This window comes from Rhea americana, unplaced genomic scaffold (assembly GCF_003343005.1).
Source record: "Rhea americana isolate MKP2758 unplaced genomic scaffold, rheAme1 scaffold_351, whole genome shotgun sequence".
NCBI classification, from domain to species: domain Eukaryota; kingdom Metazoa; phylum Chordata; class Aves; order Rheiformes; family Rheidae; genus Rhea; species Rhea americana.
Genome location: NW_028186481.1, coordinates 107,090 through 120,406, shown reverse-complemented (window position 1 = coordinate 120,406; position 13,317 = coordinate 107,090). Strand labels below are relative to the sequence as shown.

General features: G+C 44.1%; 1 protein-coding gene across 5 annotated transcripts in view; it reads left to right on the top strand.

The window, feature by feature from the left end:
- Positions 1-13,317, top strand: part of RPTOR (regulatory associated protein of MTOR complex 1) — a 160,726-nt gene that overhangs the window by 125,796 nt on the left and 21,613 nt on the right. For all 5 annotated transcript variants that reach the window (XM_085311914.1, XM_085311913.1, XM_085311911.1 and 2 more), the window contains 4 exons: positions 7,411-7,516; positions 9,800-9,914; positions 10,410-10,534; positions 11,822-11,926. In XM_085311914.1, coding sequence (XP_085168040.1) covers positions 7,411-7,516; positions 9,800-9,914; positions 10,410-10,534; positions 11,822-11,926 — 451 coding nt within the window. The remainder of the gene's footprint in view (positions 1-7,410; positions 7,517-9,799; positions 9,915-10,409; positions 10,535-11,821; positions 11,927-13,317) is intronic.

Sequence of the window (13,317 nt, the reverse complement as noted above, 5' to 3'; positions counted from 1 at the left end):
TGTAATAAATCATGGTAGAGAGCCAGTCAAAGTGGAGTTTTAGTGTGTAGATGGGGAGCAATATTATATATTTAGGTTTAGCACTTTATGTGCATAAAATATAGAAAATTACTTCAAGGGAAGAAAGAAATGAAGTATTCCTGTACTAATTCAGAGAAGCAAGGGAGAAGGAGTCATGGAAATGGAGACTGAGGGCTTCSCTACATCACAGCCCATTCCAAAGGGTTCGGTGTCTCACTGTAAGAATTAAGGTGCTCCAAAACTATGTTCAAATACAGGTAGCCTGTACAGTGACCCATATCTCCAGCTTTTACTAAGAATAGTATAAGAATAGTAGTATGTATGATGGTGAAAATTCCTCTGATCATTTCCGTAAGTGTGTTCAGATGCTGACAGCACAGGCTGTCCTCAAAGGCAGTGTTTTGTATAAGTTTTGAGCAAAACTAAGTCTGTGTTTTCTAGTAAAACAAGGAAGAGAATTGATTTTCCCATTACTTCTGTGAAGAAGCTTTAAGAGGTCAAGGATTGAAATAATGACAGAACAATGTTTTAGAAGATAAGTTATCATACCAAAGAAGGAGACACTATTGCTAAATAGTGAACCTCTGCAGAGAGAGTTTGCAGGAAGAACTTGCATGTAATACTATACTAACTGGGAAATTGTATGCAACTTTGTAATGAGATGGGGTTGCATGTGTTCGGGGGACAGGGAGAAGTCTCTCTCTATTAGAACTTTCTTTGACATTTCTCGAAAGCTCCTTATGTAATCAGGCAGGGCTGGCCGTGTGGGACCTTGTTTATCGGCTGCAGTTCTGCAGAACGCTTCTTTCCTGGAATCGCTCTTCCTGCAGCAGCCCTGACTGGCTGCTGCTGTCTTTTGGGAGTTTCAATCTCATGAAAAGGGAAACAGAAAAATTTTTCCAAGTGCTGGTGGAAAAAGATGACATTGATGTTTAATTCCAGTACTTCATTTGGAGATGCTGCCTATCATCATAAGCAGGGAAAGGCAGGACAACTATTCCTGTAATGAATAAACATAAAATTACTGAGAGTGCATCTTAGTCATATATAATTTATGAATTTAGTTTAGCTCCATAGACCTCGTTCTGAAAATGCTTTGACTGGAAAGATTCAGGGATTAATTTCCAGTGTAAACCATTGGCTCAGTTTCAAGCCATCATGCTGCATTTGATTTATTGATTATCTAATCAAATAAATGTGGAAAGAAAATACTGCATTGTGAGCTCTGTGTGCCAGGAAGAACAGATACCTACCACAATGCTGATCTCTACAAAGGTCTTGCCCCGTCCTGAAATCTCTCGTGGCAAGAGGCTGTTCTGCTAACCATGGGCGGTCTTGGACCGTGGAGGCACAGGAAAGCCTCGCTGCCAGCTGTCAGGAAGCCCTGAGTCGAGGCGAACGGGAGCCAGCCTCCGTCTCTGCCAGCCCTGGCACAGCGTGCAGGCAGGGGCTGCTGAGGAGCCTGGAAGGTGAGAATTACGGAAGAAGTCCTTCCTGAYGATTCCCAGTCTCAACTGCAGCGCTCCGACTGCTCTGTGTCTTGGCAGTTGTTCAAAGCGCTGATAGGGAAACGAGCCCTTCGTGCAATTGCTGCAGTAACGTTAACTGGGGAAAAGCTGTGTTTACTACTGAAGTCTGCTGAATCTTCCCCTGCTCTCCTCCAAATGCCGACTGCTGTGTTGAGAGGGAGGGACAAAGTGTTAAAGAGGAGAAACTTCACTGGTTTTCAAAGGGCACCGCTTGGTGGGAGGTTTTGGAGTTGAAATTGGTTTCTGTCCAAGTGGAAGCTCGGAGGTGTTGGAGATCCGCAGCRTGTCATGATCCTAATCGTGTAGTGCTGTCCAGGACTCCCACGCGCTCCGGGGGCTCTGCCGAGAGGAGACCTGAGCAAAAGCCAAAGTGGGGCTGTTTACTGAAAAGGCTTTCTAATGCTTAAATGGGAGCTGGCTGGGAGGGGAGACCAAGACAGGAATGATGAGGCTGATAGTTGGGTGCAGTCTTTAGGATAATAATTTCTGCTTTTGCAGGCAGCAGCAGGTGGGCTAGAGGTCACTGCGTGCTGCTTCATGCATGCGCTGCTATTCGCTCCTGGGCATCCTTGTTACCAGAAGCTCCCTCGTGGTGTTTTCTCTGGAGTTCATGTTTTCACAGATTATTGCATCCCCTTGACAGGATCAGTTGTACAGCTCTGGCCTGTAGGCTGCTGAAAACGGGAAAGGACTTGTATTTTAACAGGGTGCTCTGACTCTTTCTGCTCACTGTGGTGATGGTCTAAGGGTTTGTCTGGTCAAAACCTTGTCTGTTTACCACACATACGCTGGTTGGTCTAATAAAATAATGCACCTGCAGACCTTGTGACATACTGAACTGTATTGCTCTGTCTGTGCCTTTTCCACGTGGTGGTGAAGTGCCTGGAGCAGAGTCACAGTTCTGGAGTCAGTCAGTTAAGTAGGTTCTCTGCACGTCTGTGTGATGCTGTGATTTTTGTTCTTCCGAGCAATACATCCAGCTTTAGAATACACAGTACCAGATCAAAACCACCACTCCATGTGGAGTGAAGTACTCAGCTACTATAGAGCGTCTCTGACAGGTTAAAGTATTTGCCACGTTTTGAAACTATTTCAACAGAATCAACTTCACTATCGATGTGGTATGTTTACTCTAATAAAACTTTCAAAGAACTCACAGGCGTTTTTCTCCATTCCTCCTCCTGATTTTCTTCTTTCAAAGCTCCCTGACCATCCCACGGTTTCACAAAATCTTTGCACATTTCTTTATATGCACTCAGGCCCATTATTTTCTCTTTTTAACTTGCCTATTCACCAAATGCCAGCTAGCTCAGCATCAATCAGCCTAATGGTAACATCAGTACTGGTGAGAGCCAGAACCTCAATCAGAAGTGGAGCCACACAAAGTAAGTATCAAGGGTTCAGTGAGTATATTTTGRGCATTTTCAGCTGTGAGCCCAAGCTGAGCCTGGGGAAAGCCAGATGACGCACACAGTCTGTGCAAGAACCTCCATTAGGAGTTCCAAGATGATGACATCCCCTGTCTGCAGATCCTTTGGCATGGAGAACAGAGATGTTTGAATCAGTTATATCAAAGCCAAGACTTTGAAATGTGACCCTAGTGTTTCCCTGTTGCAAGGAACTGGATTGCATCATAAATTAATACATGGATATTAACCCCTTCATAATACAGAGATACTTCTGAGGGAGCAACTGAGACTCCCCTTTCTTCACATCTTCTGAGGAAGAAGAGGAAGACAAAGATGACAAACAGATTGTAGTAGAAGCAGACACCTCCCAAGAGCATATTTGAATTGCAGGCGCTACAAGAAGATGCCCAGGCTTCAAAATTTGAACAAGCCATCCCATCCCAGGTACACTCATTCATTCATTCTTGTTTTGGAGGGAGGAAGGAAGTTTTTTTTACAGGGAATCATGCCCATCTTTCAGGCTTATCATGCTCAAGCAACATAACAGCAGTGCAAATACAGACACAGATATTRAAACAAATAGCATTCCATGCAAGAAAATATAGGCATGGTCTTTTTCTTCCCTCATCAGTTGATTCCTCAGTCATGCATAGAATCTCATTAATGTGCCAGAGGCTTAATGTAATTTACTTTTAGTCTGAGGTAGTGAAATAACTTCTCCCTAATGTTTTTCTGATCTATTTACCAAGTTGRCTTGGAGTACTGTCTTGTCCCACAGTTCAGGGTATCTGCAGAACTCGTGTGTGGTAGCAGTGGCAAGGCATGCTTGGCTGAGCTTCCCTTGGCTTGACTGAAGAAATGCTTTTGTTGACCTGCCATAACTGGGATCACTGTTTCGTCTCTCAGCCCAAGCATTATCTCCAAAACGGTCGAGGCAGTCACAAAGTGGACTGTGCTCTGCTGTTTTCCTTCTACCCATCCTCTGCTTCAGCTTGTCACATGTTCTTTTCCCCTAGGAAGGATGAGTGACAAACCCCTTTATCTACAGACAGAGCATCCACCGCCTTGCTGCTTGAGTGCAGACCCAACTTGCCATCATCAGCAAACAGCTTTCTGCTATGTGCTATTCCCTGCCTGGTCTATGTGGCTCTTTATCCACCAGCTTCCAGGATACAGTCTGGTCCAAATCTAATCTGCAGTCAGAGACTGTGTCCAAGAAGATAGAGAGGCAGTCTGTCATTTTCAGTTCTGGCCTAGATGRGAGAGGAGAGCTTTAAGTAGTGAGCAGTAATTTTGCCTTAATCCCWACTAAGGAAACTATAATAATCATTTTAATTCCTTGTTTAAGGATTGCTGAGTGAATGCAGAACTCAAGAATGCATCAGAATGCTGCAGTTGAAAGGATAGTAAATGTGCTCCAGAGATGATGGGCAAAACGAAGAGGAAGCTTCAGTGAGGAGAGAGGTTTTGCAATAGATACGTGAATACTTGCAAGCARTGAGAGGAGACAACAAATTGAAACATGCGTGAAGGATGACTAGAGTCACTTCATGCCACCATGGAACTGATGCATGCCTGCAGTCAGCCTGGAGTGGAGGAGAAGCAGGAACCCGCCCAGGCAGATAGCTAGACACAGCAATACCTGCAACCTTCTCAACTTCTGGAACCTGTACTACAGCAGCCCACTTGTCATGAGCATACCCTCCTATCGGAGAAGTTGTCCTATGGGCTGCAGCCACCCAAGAACGTCGTCTGATGGGTCAGTGGTAAAATGAAAGAAGCACATAGCGGCACATATTTTTAAAAGGGTTCTGTAGCTGTGTTTTCAAAAATAAATGTTTTGGTGGTTATTCAGGAGGAGGAGTTGTACTCTTTTTACAAGAAAATCTTGTGCACTTGCTGTGTTCATTGTGCATGTCTTCGCTTGCATTTCTGACAGTCTCAAGTTTAGGCTTTGGGTTATTAGCAGTTGGACATCTAATGGTTGGATGCTTGGTAGTTCATTGCTTCCAAAGCAACCAATATAAATAGTCACAACATTACAAGCAGTATCGGTGGATTTCATACAAGCTAGCCTGCCAGAACATCCCTAGTATCCCATCACSTAGTGGGTGACAAGCTATGGGTAGTCCTGGCCTTATTTCTGTCTTAGTTTCTTGCTCCCTGCATTCAGCCATCTGCTCCTCTGCTTGCAGATGTTACGCAGAATGCAGCAGGCAGGTGGTCTATCGAAGGGGAGAACTGCTTCTAGCAGCAAAACATGCACGCTGGTTTTTGGCAGCGGCTCAGCGGAAGCCGTCCTCGTGAGGGAACGGCGAGCCGGGCTTGGACAGGAGGGCAGTTGCCAAGGAGCSAGGACTGTGTAGGGATAACTGGTGGCCGTGAGCGTGGCGTGACTGTCCTGGCTTGTGTGTATGCCTTTCTGCGTCGCTATTGCTGTTGRCTGGGGGCCTGCACATTGCCTCTCCGTCACCGGCGTGTTTCATGATACAGTCACGTGCCCCGAGGACGCTTCCAGCTGTATCTGAGGCCTGTCTGTTCGTACGCAGCCCATGGTGTGAGTGAAGTCGTGCTGCAAATGCAGCTGCGCTGCCAGCCAGGACACTGTCTCTCCTAGTGCTTGGTCTGCTTGCAAAAAACTGTCCTGGAAGAGAGCAAGGCACAGAAGGTGCAAGCAGGCAGTGGAGGGCACTGGGAGCTACGGCGTCTGGGGACCGGTGGGTGGCTCATTTGGGAGGCTGCCCCAGACCCTGCGCGAGCTGCTGCAAGCCGTGCGCTGCGGTGGCACGGTTAGTGCTTGCAGCATTGTACATTTATTATCCACTGATGCTGCAGTGCACAGACTTGGTGATCTAGGAAAGATACCCAGAGAGACCTTGTCAGAGGTCATTACTGAAATTAAATGATAAAAAAAAAAAAAGAAAAAGAAAAAAGCTTTCTGCTTAACAGCCTTATAAGAATTAAGTTCTTTTTCTTCAGACCTAAGAATCCCAGCTACTCCTTTAATCTGATATTCCTTACCTGCTGGAAAGCAGAAAAATTGGTTGCTCAGCTGCATATCCTAAACTGAGAAAACTGCTGGGTGCCTGTAGAAGAATTTACCGTTCTGTTCCTGCCCTTCTCCTGGCCATTTAATTCTAACTCTAATTTATTCCCAGAGAAGCTGGATTTTCATTAAGGTGTAGATGTAATCTCTCTACTCTAAGATCTCTCTTGCTATATTTTATCTGGGGTTTGTTTATCACTTTACATTATTGGTCATTTGTCATTTCCTTTCAAATAGATCTTGTATTCTTGAAAAATGAAAATATAAAATAGTGGATGAGGATGGTTTTTACCTGGGGCTGCAGGAGGAAGGATGGATTTTTTATTTGTTCTTTATTTTAAAGAAGCAGCAGTTCAGCTTGATGACAGTTGTTTTCCAAAGCRTGGTGGGTTTTTGAAGACAGCATATGTAACAGTGACTAATGGTTTAAGGTGCGAGTATCTGGAGCTGTGCCGGTCTTTGAGCTGCACCTTCCCTTCGCGCGTTGGCAGCAGCTGCTGGGAGCGACGCAGCACGCTCKGGGCAGCGGGCTGGTCCTCCCGAGGAGAGGCGCGCGAGGGTCCCGAAGGCTGCAGCTACGCGCTGCGAAGAACGAGAACAAGAGATAAAATGGGTCAGAGGAGCGGCCGGCTGTTCAGGGCCTCTCCCCCGTTTCAGGTGGGAGTTTGTGCGCCGTCGGAACCAGGCGGCGCAGACCGTCCCTTTCTCGCAGCCTACGAAACTCTGCTATGGCAAACGAAAACCGTCGCCTTTACCAGTAAACGCAGCATTGGGAACATGCGCGTCTGGGAAATTCTGCCTTTTCTGACCTGCAGTCAKCTGTTAGCATGAAGGAAAGATTCCTACTGTGTGGTTTTAGTTTTCTAACTGTATCAAACCTTTTCTTTCTTCAGTCTCCAGATTGCTGTGTGGTGCTTTTCGGTTGAGAACTGTAATGTAATCTGTACTGTTTYGAAATTGGAATTAAACTATTTATAAAGAAAAGGAGTTATAATGAGTGTGTACAGTAAACCTAGATCCTTAACTGCCCATCTCGTATGTCAGTAACACAAAGTGACATATGATAAATGTATATGGCTCTTTAAAAAATAAATGTCGTTCACTCTGTAGAGCTGCCTATAGCTTAAAGGCAAAACAAAATATAGGACAGCAAAAGGAAAGGGGAAGAGATTACAGATGGTGGGAATGTTTAGATCAGAAAAATGCTCAAGTATTAAAAATAAAAGTCCCGTGGGCTCCTGAGCTCCTCAGTTTACCGCCTGAAGYTGGACAGGCTGAAGAATTTTTAGCTTAGACTGTGTGTATGATGCGGTGTGAGTGTGTATGATGTGTGTTACAAGGGAAATTCATGGAGTTTTGATTGTTCCTATTGTTTTGTATTGTGAATATATTGATGCATTGAAAGATCCCAGAAGAGCATGATTTGGAGAGCCAGATTCGCAAAGAGAGGGAGTGGCGGTTTCTGCGCAATGCTCGGGTCAGGAAGCAAGCCCAGAAGATCATCCAAAAGGGTGAGTTTGCCCCTGTCCTACGCTGCAGGCAGCTTTATGGGGCCCTAGCACCACGTTCAGCCTGGACTCTCTGGTGTGAAACCTCTAGTACTAACGAGCCCGTGCTGAGCTGCAGATCTCACAGGTCGTGCTCCTCTTCTCCTGTGCAGGTGAGGCAAATGGGGTCTCATTCTGCTGTAACGTGTTTCACTGGTAGTCGCCTGCCTGTCCGTTCTCAGGATAGCTCTGGACACCGGATCAGGGAAGCAACTGCCTTAAAAGTCAAATGTCTGTCTTCCCCTTTGAAAACTTAAATAAGATGCTGTGTACGAAATGGCATGGTCAGGCACGAGTAGAGCCTTCAGCCAAAGCACGGTGTCGCGCTGTCCATCCTCTCGAGTCCATCGCAGGAGGAGRAAAGTGTAAGAGTAATCTTTTGAAAGAGGAAGAGAAGGCTTGCTGTAAAAGCAGGTTTCCCCACTTAGAAGAATTGACAAAGCATGYGATTTCCAGTGCACGTGTTTGCTCCTGAGGCCAACATCTTGCATCTGAAGGCCAACAGCTGAGCTCTTCAGCAGCTCACCCCGCCAGAGCTGGCCTGTCCCCAAGAGCCAAAGTAATAAGCATAAAATCGATAATTCAGAGGCCCTTAACAGACACTATTGATTTACCGTTTTGGCTTTTCTTCCCCGTCCTGTAAATTTCTGATGGATGTTGTAGGTTATGTTTTTAAAGGGATAGAAGATAAAAAATTACAGGATAAACTTTAGACCTCTGGCCGAAAAGGCTCAGACAGTGTTTGGCATGTGTCGAACACCGTYAGGGTTGCTAGTCATGACAAATAAGCCAGTGCTGCTGAGCTGATGGATGTGTTCTCCTGCTCTTCAGCAGACACCWAAATGACTTTCATATTCCCCACTCTCCTGAACTCAGTAAATGATAGTTTACTTCTCATATCTCATTATATTTTTAATATTTATRTATGTGTGGCTTTATGTATACTTATACATTTGCCTCTAATTCGCCTCAGGTTCATGAGTCTTTAGCATGTGTATTCTGCATTCTGCTGAAGGCTAATCTTGCTTATTTATAGCTCTTTATTCATTTACAAGGCAGTAGTTGGGCTAGAATTCTTTTAAAACAGGAATATATTGAAATTCAGTATAACCCAATGCAGTGCCATCAGGAATTCGCATAGCTAAATATTACTGCTTGTGTTCCTTACTTAGGCAGCARTGACTGGGGAGTGTCATTTATGTGAGCTCCCCTCACTGTGACCTGYGATGGCATCCTGCAAGGAGAGGCTCCCAGGAGAAGGGTAGATGCTGTTCCTCTTTTGAGCACTAGCAGAGGGAAGACTAGTCTGAAATACTGATTTGCTGAATGAAGTGATATCTGAGGCCCAGCCTCCCAAGCATACCTGATTCTCTGGAGGTTTGCTGGGCTCCAGGCAATAGAATGGATAGCTCAATGTCATAACCTGCAGAATATCATAAACTAAAATAATGCTCAAGTGAAAGCAGAGCCTGGGAAATGGCTTGATGCAATCTTTTTGGATACAAAGAAGGAGGTCTTTCATGCWTACTTGAAGAAGTTAAATCTTTTTCTGAACAGGGTTCATATTTGATTGCTTAGCCTGCAAGTAAAATGCCAGTATTCATAAAAGTGAAATCAAAATCTGAAAAATTAACAAGAATTAAAATAGATTTAACATAATTAAACAAATGAATGCCAAAACAAACTAGAACTGAGTGAACGTCTCCTGATCKTATTGTTCTGTATGATGAATTTATACTTTGCCAAAAAATGCAGTTTCAGGCATATCAGAACTGCTTGTGAATTGCAAACTATTCCAAAGTAAAGTGAAATAGAAGGTTAAATAATCCACTAGCTAACACGAAATACCATATTTTATGTTGAATAGTCATAGAATCGTAGAATCATAGAACCAGTAAGGTTGGAAGGGACCTSTGGAGATCAYCYAGTCCAACCTCCCCGCTCAGCAGGGTCACCTAGAGCATGTTAGACAGGGTCGCATCCAGGCGGGCCTTGAATATCTCCAGAGAAGGAGACTTCACAACCTCTCTGGGCAACCTGTGTATTTTCATTTTGTTTTATTTTGCAAAATAGATAATAACAGTAGAGTTGTTTTTTGGTTTTTGGTTTTTGGTTTTTGGTTTTTTTTGTTTGTTTGTTTGTTTTTTTTGCCAGCACAAAAAATGTTGGGCTTGGTTGGGCATTTCTTTCTGATGGGATTTTCTTAGACACTGAGTCCTGCCTGGCTTTCTGTCATTCCATGCACAGGCATCTCTCGGCTCGATGATCAGATCTTCCTCAACAGGAACCCGGGCGTCCCCTCGGTGGTGAAGTTCCACCCCTTCACACCCTGCATAGCGGTGGCCGACAAGGATAGCATCTGGTAAGGGTTGCATCTGTCTTTCTGGAGAGTAGCTCCCATGCTGTAACATGACATATAAGGACAGTGGTTGAAAAAGGCCCGTCAGAGAGTGAGTGTGGGTGATTTCCAGGGAACGGTGGTGTGTTGCTCCTTGTTCTTGCCCCACTCCCTTTGGTGGTCATCCTCCTCCTTTCCTGGTCAGGGGTTAGAGAAGAGGTCCTCCTGGAGTTCAGTGCCATAGTCCAGGCATTGTGCTTGAGTCCTTTGGTACAAGAGGTGCTGGATTAGAGGGCTACAAGTGTATCTTGACAGACTTATAATAGTTAATTATGGTTGGGATTTTACTCTGTTTCTTTGCAGAAGCTAGGCATAACATCATTATGTCAATACCAAAGGAGAAAGACAAATTGAATCGGTACCCAATGTGTAATTTTTAGTGCCACTGTAATGRGTAGTTCTCTTTTGATAGCTTGCATAGAAAACTAAGAACTGACCTGATGTTTTTTCTTCATACAGTTTTTGGGATTGGGAGAAAGGGGAGAAGTTGGACTATTTCCACAATGGGAATCCTCGATACACCAGAATCACAGCAATGGAGTACCTGAATGGACAAGATTGCTCTTTGCTGCTGACTGCCACAGGTAAGTGACACATTTGCCCGTATGATTTTGGGACAGGACGAGGGGCCTTTACAGAATTTAAGTCTGAGTGGGCTATTCTGGACCTTTCATGTTGCCCTCTGTGAACATTGCCGAGTCTGACCTTTTCCCCTCCTTGGTGGCTTGCCTGAGTGATCTCAGTCAAGGAGACACTTCTGGAATCAAACCTGGAAATTGTTTCTGGCAGTACTGGATTATCTTAACTGCTTAAGCAAGTGCTGCAGATATTTTCAAATTACTATCAAATTAAGCACTTACTCAAAGTGTTTTCAATTGTCGCTTCATTTGTTGCATTACTTCAAGTCTTCACATTGCAAATTCCTGGCAGCCTTCTCCTGTACAACATTTCAGGCAATTTGATTTTAGCTGATCTTATTGTTTAAAGGGAAATCTTGCTGCAACCAAAGAATAAGAAATCAAATTCTGTTACTTACGCTGTTTTAGCTCTAGAGCAGGCAAGGCTTATTTTAAGCACTGAACTTCTCAAATAGTTCTGAGTTTCTCTGTACGTCTCAGTAGTACCTCCCATCTCACCTAGGGGAAACAGTTCTCTAGAATGCTCTATTGCATCCTGTAAGGTAGCATGAAGAGCTCTCGTTCCCATTCGTTGGTCTGTAAAGCTGTGAGTAAGATCTGCTTCTTTCCCAAGGAACCATTCTAAACCTGTCAGACTGAGTGTTTTCAATTGCTTTTCAAACTTCCTGATGAAACATACAGGTTGGGTATAATTAAGAGAGGTGGAAGAGGAGTTGAGAGGGCCTCTAGAACATTTTTCTTTCAATTTATTGATTCATGGCACAAAAGTTTCACAGTTGGGGAACAAATTGAAAAAATACATGACGTTCTTGAAAGATTTGCTGCTGTTGGGCTGGGGGCTTTGATTCAGCTTCTTCTGTAGGGTTATGTTTTGTATTTAGCAGGGTATTTTTGTGGCTCTCAGTACCAAWAGCAAGGAAGATGGAGAGATAAGTCTTAGAGAAAATGAATTGATCAAAAGAGATGGAGTGACATCTAATGTCAGGTGTTATTTGTAGAGCGGAGCATAGCTCTTCCAGAAGAGTTCCTGGTGGAACAATCCTGTAGGTTGTATGGAGGTAAGAGTAGAGAGAAAAGCAAACCTAATAGGGATTAAGTTCAAGTAAAACTTTCAGAATTAGAGTTTGTATGACTGTGGTTCTGGTTCTCCCCTTCCTTTGTTGTACACAAGTAACTGTGAGAGCTGCATTAACAGTGACACTGCATTATGTTCTGTTTTCTGTGCTCCTGGAGATGATGGCGCTATCAGAGTATGGAAGAACTTTGCAGACTTGGAAAAGAATCCCGAGATGGTAACTGCCTGGCAGGGCCTCTCAGACATGCTGCCGACTACACGAGGTGGGTCCCACTAAGCTGCCATGTTGAGGATAGTAGTAGTTTGTGATGGTAGGGCTTTTTCTAGGGATGGGTAGAGTAGAATGGGTTTCTCAACTTTGGCCCTCRGTAACATCCTTGTTTAACAGTCTCTGCCTTTCTGGAATGACCTTTCACCAAGCCTTGGTGAGGAATTCCTGTTCCAGTTCTCACAAAACAAAACCAACAAAACCAAAAGCCCTACACAGCAACCTCCCCGCACCATAATGTGAGAACAACTAGAACAGCCTCTTGCTGGGGAGACAAAGGGCATAATATCCTTGTTCTTCACAAGCTTCTCTGCAGCTSTCTTGGCCAAGCCGTCCTATTACTCTTGTTGCTAAGGAGAGAACTGTAGAACAATGGTGGAACTGAGCACTTACCTGCTCTGGACTCACTGGGCAAGTGGTTGTTTCTTCCTCTTTGGGTATGGGAGTAGTTCGTATACTTCTTCTTTCCTTCTGATGGGCTGCTCAGCCTTTACCTAGCTTTGCATGTTGCATCTGTGACCTCATTTAGCCTGAATTCAATTTTAGCACTTACTCTTTGCTGTTTGTTGTGGGTCAGGAGGTGGCAGGAGAATATGCAATCTTAGTCTGATACCTGTGGAAGGACAGTGCAGTCGGACATTGATTCGCTTTGAATGTTAAAGAAGTAATGTAAAAAAAGATGTAAAAAGGAGYGCTGACATCCAGCAATACACAGTCTGAAACCAGAATACCAGTTTGGGTAACCGTGAAGTCTGTTTCAGGACATTAGAGGAGGTGGACATTTTGTCCTTCTGAGACCTAATAATGTACTAATGCTCTAATGATGATTCTCTGTCACTTGGATATTTTTAATCAAGGCTACAAGTCTTTCTAGAAGAYGTGCTGTAGTTTAATCAGTACTTATGTTACAGGTTTGATGCAGGAATTGCTGGGGAGGATCTCTGGCTTGTTCTATGCAGGAGGTCAGATGAGATGATCAACATAATTCATCCTGACCTTAAAATCTGACAGTTCTCATTTCCGAGCTTATGTGGTTCATCACAGGAGTCTGACACAGCTCTTTTAGCTATTCATTGGATTTTACCTGTGCTGACTTGCTGAACTCATATCTGATAGGTTTCCTTAACGCCTCATGGTTCATCTCTGGTGTTTTAGGAAAGAAGTGTATTTGCTGTAACTTTAGGTTGTGTGCCTCACTGTCATATGTGCACATAATTGATTATTAACTGCAGGAAGTTTGTAGCATACTRTGAAAATTGCCATGGTCAAAACCTGCCCTTTGCAGAGATGTCAGTAAAAGCAGAAAGAAAACAGTAGTAATACACTGAATGGTGAGAGGCGTGAGTCTCCTTAGGAAGAGAGAAAAGTACCTATTAGTCAGCTCAA